The sequence below is a fragment of the Cottoperca gobio genome, chromosome 1, assembly GCF_900634415.1.
Source record: "Cottoperca gobio chromosome 1, fCotGob3.1, whole genome shotgun sequence".
Classification (NCBI taxonomy): Eukaryota; Metazoa; Chordata; class Actinopteri; order Perciformes; family Bovichtidae; genus Cottoperca; species Cottoperca gobio.
This window is the reverse complement of record NC_041355.1, coordinates 7,564,607-7,579,118: the sequence shown is the minus strand read 5'-3', so window position 1 is coordinate 7,579,118 and position 14,512 is coordinate 7,564,607. Positions and strand designations below refer to the sequence as shown.

Sequence of the window (14,512 nt, the reverse complement as noted above, 5' to 3'; positions counted from 1 at the left end):
AAGCTTTATCAAAAAGGAAAGTCTTTAGCCTGCTCTTAAATGTGGAGAGTGTGTCTGCCTCCCGAACACAAACTGGAAGCTGGTTCCACTGGAGACAAGCTTGATAGCTGAAGGCTCTGGCTCCCATTGTACTCTTAGAGACTCTAGGAACCACAAGTAACCCTGCAGTCTGGGAGCACAATGCTCTAGTTGGTTTATAAGGTACTATGAGATCTTTAAGATTTTTATGATCATTTTGGGGGATGTAGTTTGTGGTGCTGTTGAATGTTGAATGTATTGCATTAACCTGACAGATGCTACTATAATTTCTTTTACCATTACATTCATATCAATTAGGGTCGGAAGTATAGAACAAAAACACCTGTATAATGCATAATATGTTTATAAAAAGGTTTTACTGGTTTATAAAACATTAGCTTCAAATATGCAAACCACTTTAGTGCTACATACGTACTAGAGGTTTTCTTTTTTTTGACCAAGGTGTAGCCGAAACAGCTACATTTTCAGTCTGCAGGTTTTAATGGTTTTTAAGAGGTTTAACCTACTTATAAACTAATAAAACCTTTTTAAAAACCAGTAAAGTCTTTTTATGAACCAATAAGCAGCGAGGACTGGGGTCTGCAGAGATCCGGCAGCAGGAGCTGGGGACTGAGAGCCGACATGATGGCGGTTCGAACAGCCGGATCTACTCCTCAGAGGCCTGGAAGCCCTCTGGACACAGAGGACCTCTGAGGGCCAGGCGAGGAACCAGAAATGGGTCAGGGGCTGGAGCAGGAGGAATGGCCAGCTGGCAAGCTGACAGGAAGGCAGACTGATCATCGGTGATGTTTATGTCGGCAACCTCCTGTCAAGCTGCAGCAACCCCCTGATTCTCCTCTCGAGCTGTGGCTGTCCCTCGTCTCTCCCATTCCTGATCCTGCTGCGGGCCACGACAGACCCCCGTTCCTGCCGACCTTTTTATGAACCATTAAAACCTTTTTATAAACCAGTAAAACCTTTTTATAAACCAGTAAAACCTTTTTACAAACCACTAAAACCTTTTTATAAACCATTAAAACCTTTTTACAAACCAGTAAAACCTTTTATAAACCAGTAAAACCTTTTTATAAACCAGTAAAACCTTTTTACAAACCACTAAAACCTTTTTATAAACCATTAAAACCTTTTTACAAACCACTAAAACCTTTTATAAACCAGTAAAACCTTTTTATAAACCAGTAAAACCTTTTATAAACCACTAAAACCTTTTTATAAACCATTATACCATTGTATTGGTTTAGATTTTACTGGTTTATAAAGGTTTTACTGGTTTATAAAAGGTTTTACTGGTTTATAAAGATTTTACTGGTTTATAAAAGGTTGTACTGGTTTGTAAAAAAGTGTTACTGGTTTATAAGAATGTTTTACTGGTTTATAAAAAAGTTTGACTGGTTCATAAAAAGGTTTTACTGGTTTATAAAAAGGTTTGACTGGCTAATAAAAAGGTTTTACTGGTTCATAAAAAGGTTTTACTGGTTTGTAAAAATGTTTTAATGGTTTGTAAGAGGTTTTACTGATTTATAAAAAGGTTGTATATATTGTATTGGTTTAAGTTTTACTGGTTTATAAAAAGGTTTCACTGGTTTTTAAAAAGGTTTTACTGGTTTGTAAGAAGGATTTACTGGTCTTTAAAGAGGTTTTTCTGGTTTATGAAAGGTTTTACTGGTTGGTAAAAAGTTTTAATGGTTTATAAAAAGGTTTTAATGGTTTATAAAAAGGTTTTAATGGTTTATAAGTAGGTTAAACCTCTTAAAAACCATTAAAACCTGCAGACTAAAAATGTACCTGTTTCAGCTTTAGCTCGGTCAAAAAAAGAAAAAGAAAACCTCTCGTACGTATGTAGCACTAAAGTGGTTTGCTTATTTGAAGCTAATGTTTTATAAACCAGTAAAACCTCATAAACCAGTAAAACCTTTTTATAAACCATTAAAACGTTTTACAAACCAGTAAAACCTCTCATAAATCAGTAAAACCTTTTTATAAACCAATGTAGCCTCTTATAAACCAATACAAACGTCTTATAAACCATTACAACCTTTTACAAACCAGTAAAACCTCTTATAAACCAGTAAAACCTTTTTAAAAAACAGTAAAACATTTTTATAAACAGTAAAACATTTTTATTAACCACTAAAACCTCATAATACCAGTAAAGCCTAAACCAATACAATATATAAAGAAGTAAGATCTCTAACAAACCATTAGTACCTCTTATAAACCAGTAAAACCTTTTTATAAACCAGTAAAATCCTCTTATAAACCAGTAAAACATTTTTATAAACCAGTAAAATCCTAAACCTTTTATAAACCAGTAAAACCTTTTTATAAACCAGTAAAATCCTTTTATAAACCATTAAAACCTAAACCAATACAATATATAAAGCAGTAAGATCTCTAACAAATCATTAAACTCCTTTTATAAACCATAATAAAGTCAGAGCCTTTGATACGTCGTTAGGGGAACAAAATCTGATGACATCATCAATCCAGGGAGGGCATCATTTGAGAAATTCCGTTTCCATAGCAACTATAAAGACAAAATTAAACAACAACAGTAACAACTGTAAAATCAAACAATAATCATCATTAAAACAAAAACAAAAAACATGCAACACAACTACAGTTAAACAAGTGAATACATTAAATAAAAGCACAATACAACTTCATAAAAAATAGTCCATTTCAGCACATTTAAGGAGTGTGGCCCTGAAGAGATCCCTTCTCAATGCAACTGAAATGTGATGGGGAACAAAATGCACAGTTCTTATTCTGTGTAGATATTCACTTTCATTCGGCTCCTCCCTTCACTTGTTACCGGTGGCTGCCATTCAAGACTCTGGTGCTGACCTACCGTGCTGTGAAAGGATCAGCCTCTCCCTACATCCGGGCCATGGTCGAAACACACACCCCAGCTTGCTCACTTCGCTCTTCAACGGCCAATCGGCTCGCTACTCCCTCACTGCGAGTGAGACCCAGATACCCCTCAAATAAAACCTGCCTGTTTGCTATCCTAGCTCCAAACTGATGGAACGAGCTCCTCATTGATGTACCGGTTTTCGACTGCACCTCGGTCAAAGATAAAAATAAAACCTTTAGCACGTATGTAGCAGTAAAGTGGTTTGCTTATTTCAGCACATTTAAGGATAGGTTCTTATTTCTTCAAGTCTTTCTCAAAACAATCTTCCCAATGCCCACATGGTACGATGAAAACATTGTTCACTGTAATCACTGCTCCTGTCCAGTGGCCCTGAAGAGATCCTTTCTCGGCGTTATGATCCGCTTATAGCGCTGTATAATTAGTTAAGTACTCATATTGCTTTATAATCACACATTATAAAGCATTTCATAATGACTTATAAGGTCAAGTTTCATAATGCTTCGTAATTGCATATCCCTCACTGACATTATAAATGGAATGATTTTCTTTTCTTGACTTTACTTAAAGTGACTTATAACAAGCTTGTACTTAAAGCACCAAATGAGAACATCACAAGGCGGAGACCTATCGAAAGAAACTTTGTGGCACAACTGAGCCAGAATGTAAACAAATGCTTTCATTTTTATTTATATTTGAATCACAAAAAATCGATTTTATTTTTCACTTGGCAAGAAAATTCAACTGAAGAAATGGCCAAAACATTCATACGGTATTTAAAAGCAACTACATAAAATGATTAGGCAATTTTAATCATAGTTTAAAGGGTTATTACCCAGACAAGATTGGCAACGGACTGAACATTAAACACACAAAATACTGCACACTTCATCCTCCAGTATGATAAAATATACACTTTGTATTAAATAAGTCCAACTCAGACAGACTGAATGGTTAAATAAGTGGATCAAAACCTGTTTTGTTTTCTTAGCAGGTCATTATTTTTCTGCATAATTAGAATACATTAGAGATTTAGGAAAATAATGCAGAGCACACTCTAGCAGTTGGAGGCTACATTTCAGCAGTAAATGTCCTCCGCTGTTAATTCGTATACTGAACTGTACGTGGCCATCACCGACTCCCTGTGAAAAAATAATACCATACAAACTTAAATGCAGAGTTGGCTGTGGGGTTCTCAATCAGGCACATCCTGAAGCATAAGGTGCGTTTCCATCCAATGAGCAAAGTGCAATGGAAAAAGGTTCAGCAAATAAATGATGACATGCGTGAAGCATGTGACTTCAAAGTCCACTGAAGCTTCTGCTTTGCTGAAGAGATCAAAAATGGTGTCAGACTAGAACAGATCTGATGTATCCTTCTTCACGTCGATACATTTTCGTCCGGCTTTCTACATTAGTTTTCAATGTTTGAGGTTCGACTGGCGCTCCATTAAATGTATGTCATCTTGTTGTGCCGTCTTCTTCTGCAATAGTATAATTGCTTTCCGACTGGAGAATTGGCAACACCTACTGCTTATCTCGATGAACCAACTCCTAATTATTGCATACCTGTAGTGGATGGAAACAAGCATTCATTCGCATTTTTTGTGTGTCAATTGTCCCGAAATTTGGATATATAGTTTCAAACATCTTGATAAGCACTTCCTCAGCTCCTTTCCTTGGCACGTCTCCTTTCCTCGGAGTGGTTTGTTAACTTGATCCTCTACTGTAGACAGCAGTCCATGGTGCCGGCCATTTTCTCATTCTCTGTACTCCTTGTTCCTTTGCATCAAAGCAGGACGGAGGAGCTAAACTACGGGAGGCAGCGGGAAGAATACAACATCTTTGCCTTGAACCAAACATTTTGGATGATAAAAGATTACTTGTTGGATCTGTGTGCGTCTGAGCTTGATAGGTGTAAAGTGTTGTGTGCAGACGGTTATATGAGCAGTATTTCCGGCTCTGACACAGCGCAGTAGAGCATGAAGCCCATCTGGTCCACCTGGTCCTCTGACAAGCCGCTCAGCAGATTGACAGCTGGCTTGAAGTAACTGTGCAACGCTCCATGTTCGAGGTAGCCAATCAGCTCTGTGATGCACTGCTGGAACCTCACATCCAGGCTGATCTCAGACCAGTCGCTCTCACTGTCACTCAAGTGCAGGATGAGATTGGCCAGCGGGGCGGCTTCCAGCGGCCGAAGGGCGGGGTTCAGTCTGCACACCGCCTTGAGGATTTTAAGCGTGTGTCTGCGGTATCCGGCGCCAGCGGTGTCGAGTTGCGTCAGGCGCTGAGTCTCCCACGGGTAGAGAGACAGGTGCCAGGCGTTGACCCAGGGGGAGGTGAGCTCCGGCTGGGCGGTCAGAACCACGTCCTCCTCCCTCAGCAGAGGCAGCACGGAGATGAACAAGGACTGATCACTGCTCATTGCCCCGGCTTCATTTTCAGGCCTGAAGGATTACAGCAGGAGAAAGGTTCATGAGAGAGAACATCGAGTGTAACACACATGACACACACACACACATGACACACACATGACACACATATGACACACACACATATGACACACATATGACACACACACACATATGACACACATATGACACACATGACACATATCACACACACACACACAACACACACATATGACACACACATGACACACATCACACACATATGACACACTTATCACACACATGACACACATATGACACACACACATATGACACACATGACACACACATATGACACACACATATGACACATATCACACACACACAACACACACATGACACACACACACAACACACACATGACACACACACATGACACATATCACACACACATGACACACACACACACAACACACACATGACACACATCACACACATGACACATATCACACACACATGACACACATCACACACACATATCCACACATGACACATATCACACACACATGACACATATCACACACATATGACACACACATGACACACATATGACACACACATGACACATATCACACACTGGTAATCTGGTCATAACAGAAAAGTGTTATTGTTTTGGGTGATCTTCTTACATAGATTTAATGATTTTTTTTGCACTTCTAGAGACTTATAACCAGCTTGGAACGCATCATATCTACTTATACTGCAGGAAATTAGTACTTCACTTAAAAGCACCCAATGAACACTTAGAGTAAATTATAAATCACACTATATAGCATAACAACAGTGTTTATAAATGTAAAATTATTATAACGTACAATTATGAAGTATTATTCTTGATCTTATAAGTAAATATAAAAGGCTTTATAATGTGTAATGATTATTGTTATAAAGCATTTTGAATACTTATGAGTACTTATAAATATGATTATACAGTAATATAAGCAGATTATAACTCATTATAAATATGATTATAATGGTTACAGTAACTGAATCTCATCAATGAAAACAGAAATGAATAATAAGACACAAACCGAATCTCGATTCTCAGGTCTGGTCCTCCCAGTACCGGTCTGACGAGACAATCCAGAGTGCTGCTGATGGAAGGCCAGTTTATAGTTTCCATGACAGCTTTACTAAACATGTTCACAACGGCTTCTGCAGACAGGTAACCCCCCACCAGGTACCTACAAGACACAAGGACAGACTGAATGTTTCTGTGCCTACCTTTATCAGGGTTACAAAGGCTGATACAAAGCCTTTGCTGAATGCTGTTGATGATGATTTAAAACTAACTGAGCTAAAAGAGCCGAATCGGATCAAACCTGTGGCTTCATCACCGCCTCCTCTTATATTACCAATTTAAATCTGATTCAATGTTAATATAAAGTATTGATTAAGGCTTTTTAAGGATCTATGAATGTATTTAATGTAAATGTAAAATACAACTTTAATTATTAAAAATATGTAGTTTTAGTTAGAGCTGAAAAGTACGGAAGCCCTGAGAGGCCAGTGAGAAAGAAAATAAATCCTGATGACGTCTGATCTAATTGGTTTTTCTCTCCTGTGTTAAGCAGGTGGAACATTAAAGGTTTTGCCAGAATATTCTTTCTAGGTTCCTTTTTCTTTTTCTCTCACTTGCCTCTCAGGGCTTCTGTATTTTTTAGTGTAATCACCTGTCCCAGTAGCTGCGTCCTCTGGGAAAATATTCCAGATTGACCCGCCGGACCATCCAGTGCAGCGGGTGTGTGAGCAGAGTTTCCTCTCCCGGGATGAGACGCCACAGAGAGGCTTCCAGCTGTAGAGGCACCAGCAGACACGCATGGTCCGCACTGACCACCTAAACACACACAGACATAAACCAATCATCAGCACGGTGTGCGTTACAGAACTGATGTAATAGACATGCAGAGATCCACCTGTGCTAACTTTAGTCAGAAATCTATTGGTGACACGATCACAGAAGATATTATGTGAAAGGCTTTTCTTTCAGTTTGCTCAACACAATTATCAAACACGATACACAACAGAAAGAAGGTTCATGCTGACTAAAGAGAACACAAGCATCTTATAGAAAACAGTCGAGTACAGAGCCGTGGTCACTCTAAATTCATTGCTGGTGCATATTGTCCAAGAGAATATTGAAGACTGGTTCAAAATGTTGTTAAAACAGCATCTCCAAACACTTCAGGGACAATAATTGAATTATGAGTGTGTGTAAACACAAACAAAAAATTCCACATTTCATTATTAATTCAATTAGATGAGCCGTTTCTTTTTTATGTTATGTGGCTATAGTGTGTGCACTGAAGGAAAATAATACATTGTGTGTGTGTGTGTACCTGCAGGTCATCCAGCAGAGAACCTCCGAGGCTCATTTCTCCCAGGGGCATGTCGGGAAGACGGCTGTGCAGAAAGCCTTGGATCTCAGAGCAGATGTCCAGAGCTAAAGACTGAGCCCTCCGGACCTCGTGTGGAGCCAGTGCTGCCCTCGTGTGATAGTACTGCTGCAGTCGCTCCTACGCACATGTAGAAAGTTTTCCAATGATACAGAGCTCAGGCAGACAACTACTCTACTATGTCCATGCATGTGCATCCTTCAGAGAGATAAAAACACACGTTCATCGTGGTGAATTTCCATTACCGTCGTGAATCGTGAATATTGAAAAGAAAGTGTCTCACTATCATCGTGGTAGAGAAGTGAAAAATAGAGCACGATTGAAAATTATAAAGTAAGAAAGAAAAAAACATATAATGTTGCTATTTTTATCTTTAATTTATATAAGATGAGTGTCCCATCTGTGACGCAACAAAATGATTTGTTTCTTAACTAAATGTAAAGTACCATTTTAAGAGGTTTTTTATTGATTTATTTTTATCGGGATAATTTTGTGAATCATAATTATTTTTATTATTACTTATATATCCTGACATGAATTTTCATATCATTCGATGCCGAACTGTGCTGCCGAGAACACAACTCTTAACATGAAATGAACAAAACAGTTTGGGAGTTTCTGGGAGAACTCTGACAGGATAATACTTTGCTGTTTACTACTCGTCCTCCTCGCAGCAACTTTACTGGCAGAGGAAAGATGCCGCGGGTATTCTGTTACTCGTGTAAAAGAAGCATTAAAAATGGTGAACAATCATAAAACAAGTGCGGTTACTGCATTATCTGTTTTATAGCGCATTATAGCCCCCCCATGTCAAAACACCACTGGACCTAAGAAGCATCTGAAACAATGGACGCTGCCATAGAAACAAAGCATTACTGGTATCTTTACAAAAACAAGTATTAGTCACGAAAAAGTGATTAAATTTAATGCTTTGTTCCCAGTTGCACACTTCCCAGTATTCATTGTGAAAGCAGCGTTCCAGAGATACAGAATAGAACATTAAGATGTGCAACTATTCATAAAAGATCCAATTTGCATAAGCTTTTTAACGGCAAATCCCATTGTTTTAAATCCCCTCTTATGTCCAGTCATGCGTTCGCAGCTGCTCTACTAACATTTACTGAACTAAATTGTTTCATGTAGCTTGTACAGGAAAATCCACAACATTTCTGCTTATGTGGATGTTCGGCACACTAACTCAAAGCTGTTTTCATGCTTGTTTGACTTCTTCTACACAGCCAGTGCACAAGCACACACAGTATTTTGATTATGCAGGGCTCTCGGGTTCTGTGCAGCCTAACCAGTGCGACGCGTATCCCCCGAAGCACTGCGCTTTACAAAACATGTTACACACGCATAAATGAATGAGCCAACACTGAGCAGAGCTCTTACAGCAGCTGCTAAAACTGAACGCATAATCTATGCCTTCTAAAGCTGAAAATGTCAGGGTGTACCTGCAAACTGAGGACACACAGCTGGAGCTTCTTGGGCTTTGACTCAGGTTTAGACTGCACCTCCACAGAGGACGTCTGAGGTTGTTGGCTCAGGTCAGCTGATTGAGTTAAAAACAGGTTAAAAACAGCTGTCACAGTGATGATTAGAATATATTATGACTGCAATCAACAATTTTTACTTCTGCCAACAAGGTTATATTTTCGGCTCGGTTTGTTTGTCGTTTTGTCAACGGGATTATGGAAAATCTACTGGCACGATTTTCATAAAACTAGGTGGAAGGGTGAAGCACGGGACGAGGAAGAACACACTTTTGGATCGGATCCGAAACACAGGGAGGATACAAAAATTAGATTTCCCTTTCGTGAACATTGCGAGATGGGGCAAATTGTGCTGCATTCATGTGGTGTTGGAATAATTGGAAAAATCAGTGCCCGACTGTGGAAATTCACCGGAAGGCCTCGTCAAGTATGAACAAAAACTTGGAAACAGATATCAATGAGTTGCAAAAAGCTACGAGCATTAAAAAACAACACATCTTCTTTGAAGCATCAAAGTTGTTTCCACATTACGGTTTAAAGATCACGAACACGGCAAGTTCTGAAGTACGACTTCCCAACTCGGAAAATTGGGAACAACCAAGGAGCCAGTGAATGCACCATTAGCCTTGGCGAAGGTTTTTTTATTATCGATTTATCTGCCAATGTTCCTCTCGATTAAAGTCCGTCCCAGTTTCTAAAAGTAAAAGATGTCGTCTTTAAATGTCTTGTTTTGTCAGTTGCAGATGATCTTTTCTGTGGATTGACAAACCAATTAGTTGATTTATGGCTGTAGCTGTAGAATAAATACTCCTCTAAGCTTTGGTGATACTTCTGTGTGACTCATTTGCCTGAACACTTTCCATTGCTGAGATGTAAGCACGTACCTTTCTGCTGTCTGGCTGCCTTGGCAACATGTTTCATCACCACACCCTCTATGCCCTTCTTGATCAGTGTGGGGGAAGCAGAGACCAAACTCAACTCCTCCCAGGTCTCAGCAATCTTCTGCTCCACCTTTTCGTCATCAGCTGCACGGCCCGCACGCTCTATCAGCTGAACACAAACACTCATCGTCACAGGCTGCACTGCATGACTGATAATGCACTGCCCAAATACACGGTACAAACACACGGTACAAACACAGGCACAACCGGCAGGCAAACACAATTAGATTGCAAAGATAGCTTCTAGGGAACTTTCTGACAGGACCATCTTCAGGGATCTTTGAACGTTTTAGTCAATTAACTACAACTTACATATTTTACATTACTGCTTTTCCGGATGCATTTTTTGACTAATTGGAGTTTGAGTTCCATATTTGATAAATATTGTTTGAGCTACAGAGTAGAAGTAGGATCATGAGTGCATACTTCTTCCTACACTTATATATATATAATATTTATTCATATTGTTTATGAGTTCTATATGTTCACTGTTCATTTATTACTACATGTTCTCAAATCTATCAAACAAAAATGAACTTAATTTTCTTTTTAATATATGTATATATTTGTGTGTGTATGTGTGCGACGCTCTAGGTACTTTATTACCGTGAGAACTTTGCTTGATGGTGTTAATTAAGGATGTTAATTAGATTCCAGAGTCAGCTGCCAAACTGAAAATTCAGATTCGGGCCTACTTCTGTATTTAACTACTGACCACAGAGCTGGGAAATGAACCTATTGTAGTCTTAACAATTAGTAGTGTTTGTATAATATTCAGCAACTTTCTATATTTACTTGGCAGCTAAACATGCTACAGGTAATGAAACAGCTGTAGAATGAACTGCCAAACTATAAGTAGATAACTAAACTTGCAACTCATTGGACAGTTTTTTGAGTGCTAGCATTGCACTCTTGCCTATGAGCGACGCACTGATGTGGTACTAACAACCTAATTTCCTCACCCGTTTCACTACCAGTGTAGCAATCCCAAGCATGGCAGCCCCACCGACTCCCAGAACCAGCCGGGCATTAGACAGCAGGAAGTCAATCACCATGGCGATGCCATCCTCTCCTCGCCTCCGACTGCCCTGGAAGTTCATGGCTTCCTTTTTTTGTGATCAGCCTTGGGAAAAGAGAACGCATTACATAAATTCCAGTGGGGAGAGAGTAACACAAGACATAACTTTTGGGTTAAGGGATAATGAACTCCTGCAGCAGTCTTTGCAGCTGCACCTCCACATGAATGTCAAGGAGTCAGAATAACCAATGGGACAAACTGACAGGATATGCAGCAGGGTAATATTTAAATAAGGACTGACAGGAAAAACGTGGCTGAATGTGTGAAGAAACTTAACAATAGGCCTTTATACCTGGCATGAGGGGTCACTGAAGGGTGTGATGAGTAATACTGTGAATCAGAGACTTTACAGTGATCAGATCAAGGTGAAAACCTTGCTGTACCATGCAGTGGTAACACAGCTTTAGATATTTTATTTGTTTTTTCCTTTAACTTGTCACTTCTCTCTGTCTGTAGTTAATTAGCACAGTTAAAACTTCAGTGTTGGGAAACTAACTAATCTGCTGCTGTTTCTCGTTGGCCTTAAACACGGTGCATTTGGGGTCGTATTTTAATCCTTTAACAAGCATGCTGAATCTTGTTTTCAGAAACAGGAAGCTCACAGAATAATCAGACATGCATTCTACTTATAAAAAGACACTTGGGAACCAGGATGTTGGTTTATTTCTCATGGCTGCTTCTGTGCCTTTCTCACAAAAGACATTTGGACTTTCACAGGAGGAAAATCAGAGTTGTAATTTAATAACATTAACAATGGTTCAGTTCCATAGTAGTGTCTCATTAAGCATTTCAAGTGAGCCAAATGAAATGCAATGACTTTTAAAAATGTTTCTCTGTGACTGGTAAAACAGCCTGTCTGACTATAAGGCCTGTGATTAAGGGTAGCTGCAGCAGTGGAGCATGTTTCTCAAATCTAAAGCCATCGGTGAGGTTGTTAATGAGTGGGAAACAAAATAAATCCACACATTGCATATGTTATGAAATGGTTATATTTTTACATTTTCTGAAAGTCATTCTGTTTCATTGTTTTATTCTCTAATATGTACTGATAAATGGTTTTATTGTTCCTTTCAAACATTTTACTATTATTATTTGGTTTATTTTTGTACTACTTGTTAGTTGCCCTCTGTTCTTGAGCTAGGCACAAACTAATTTAACTATACGTTCTTCTGTGTGAGATTGTATATGTGACCAATAAACATTTGATTTTAATTTGACCAATTCTTTAAGCTTGCTTTTTGAGGTAGCAGACACGTCGGTGACCATGATATAATTATATGCTTAGTTTGTACAAAACTTGAGCGTGTGCACTGTGCTTATCATATTCAGCTCCAGGCACCTGTGATCCAGAAATAGCCACAGAACATCACTGTTGAACCCACTTCAATTGAGTGGTGCATGTCCTCTTTTTTTGCCAGAGGTACAGGAGACCAAGAATGGAAACATGTTCTATTTATAGCCCCAATACATGCATGAGTCACACTGGCCGGGTCAAATATATAAAAACCTTCCTCCTAGTCAAGTTACAGAAACAAAAAATGCCAGCAGCACGTTCAGTACTGAGGTGACACTTTCAACGTCAGAGCAGAGTTAACTTTTCTGTTTAATGATAGATACTTTACAATCAGGAGACCTTCTGATGCTGCTGCAGTGGTTAGTGATATATATGTGCATGATGCAAATATGGGGACTGATTTTATTATTATTATTATTATTATTCAGTGTGTTTCTATTTAATATCTTATTTATACATTTAATGTTGTTTAAAATCTTATTCTTATCAAGAATGTTATATTTTTCACCAAATATAGCATTTTTTTAAATGTTAATTCATAGTTTATTTTCCTAATATAAAGCTTGTTGAGCTGCCTTTCTTCCATGAAAAGTGCTCTACATATAAAGTTTACTATTATTATTATTATTATTATTATTATTATTATTATTATTATTATTATTATTATCAGATCAACCAAAGGACTCCTGATGTTGACAGATGTTAGTTGATCTGATAATAGCTGATAGATCAACTGATAAACATATAGATCTGTCAGTCAATTAAGCTTTTACTTTTGCTGGTTGTTGTTTCCAGCCAAGTGCAATGGTGCTGTACCATACCACCACTTCCAAAACATGGTTTGTTCTGTAACTTTAGCTTGAAATATACCTAATATTTTAGTGATACAGTGGCAGATTTGTAGCATTAGCAGTATCATACATAGCCAGGTCATTAATGTAAATGAGTGGACAGGCAGCCTCTCTACACTGGACAATAACAACAAACAACTAAATTATTGATGTAATAATGTGTTTTCACTTTAATGTTGTAGCTGGTAAAGGAGGTTTTTGTGTACTATATGTACTGTCGAGTGGCTTGTTCATTTCACCAAGGGATCAATAAAGTGTTATAATGATAAATTATTTGTTGATTATATTTTGTATTATTAATCTAAATCTGAATTTTCAAAGTACCTAAAGCGGTCATATAAATGTACTGCAGTAAAAAGTACAACATTTACCTGTAGAAGTATAAAGAAGCACAAAAGAAAAAACTCAAGTACTAGTACAGTACTTGAGTAAATGTACTTTCCACCACTGCATTTACTTCATCATTTACCTGCTGACATCCTTTCCAGTGTTTCGAAACAGTCTACATGCAATGCCAGATATTAGCAACCTGACAGTTAGTAAATGTCCATCTAGCTAATTTAAATTACCAATCGGTCTACTAATAGGAGCTACTTTAGCAGCATGAAGAGCAGCAGCAAGCGGATAAACTGCTACCAACTGCTGCTAGCAGCTAACGTCAGTTAGCTAACGTTACATTAGCAGTCAGTGACAGATATCTCCCCACTACTGTTAAATATACTTACCACTCAGTGCAGAGGGGAATATAACAGTCCGACTCGACACCATTAGTGTTTTTGAAACAATACGTATATCGGTGCTGTTTAACAACAAAGCGTTAAGTCACTTTTAACGTTCACGGACATAGAGTAAATATAGTTCAACCAGCTAGCTAACAGCTAGCTAACAGCTGCGGTCTTCTTCTTCTTCTTTTTAATTGCAGTTGGTATTCAACGTTAAGGTGCAGTAGCGCCCCCAGAAGAAGAACCGGATTTACTACATCAGGAACTAAGAAATAATCTCACTACAAGGACCATTTATCAGTGGTGGGAAGTTACTAAAAACTCAAGTACTGTACTTAAGTACAATTTTGAGATACTTGTCATGCTACTTTTGA

The 14,512-nt window shown here is 38.4% G+C and overlaps 1 protein-coding gene across 2 annotated transcripts; it reads right to left on the bottom strand.

The window, feature by feature from the left end:
* Positions 1-3,573: 3,573 nt before the first annotated feature.
* mief2 (mitochondrial elongation factor 2) lies at positions 3,574-14,367 on the bottom strand. Of its 2 annotated transcripts, XM_029437049.1 has the most exons (8): positions 14,142-14,367; positions 11,156-11,316; positions 10,137-10,302; positions 9,214-9,311; positions 7,703-7,879; positions 7,037-7,200; positions 6,395-6,547; positions 4,853-5,360 (listed from the first exon to the last, which is right to left on the bottom strand). In XM_029437049.1, the coding sequence occupies exons 2-8, from the start codon at positions 11,291-11,293 to the stop codon at positions 4,853-4,855; spliced, it is 1,404 nt and encodes a 467-aa protein (XP_029292909.1). In that variant the 5' UTR covers positions 11,294-11,316; positions 14,142-14,367. The 2 variants fall into 2 exon arrangements, with proteins under 2 accessions (XP_029292915.1, XP_029292909.1); XM_029437055.1 differs by lacking the exon at positions 14,142-14,367 and having other exon boundaries at positions 3,574-5,360; positions 11,156-11,293.
* Positions 14,368-14,512: the final 145 nt, after the last annotated feature.

What these genes read in the sequence shown, in the direction of transcription:
- mief2 (XM_029437049.1), bottom strand. Translation starts at nt 11,293, where the DNA reads ATGAACTTCCAGGGCAGTCGGAGGCGAGGAGAGGATGGCATCGCCATG. An exon ending in TGTGTGTCCTCAGTTTGCAG is followed by an intron (nt 7,880 to 9,213) that starts GTACACCCTGAC and finishes ACATGTGCGTAG; the next exon opens with GAGCGACTGCAGCAGTACTA. An exon ending in GACCTGAGAATCGAGATTCG is followed by an intron (nt 5,361 to 6,394) that starts GTTTGTGTCTTA and finishes GTAATCCTTCAG; the next exon opens with GCCTGAAAATGAAGCCGGGG.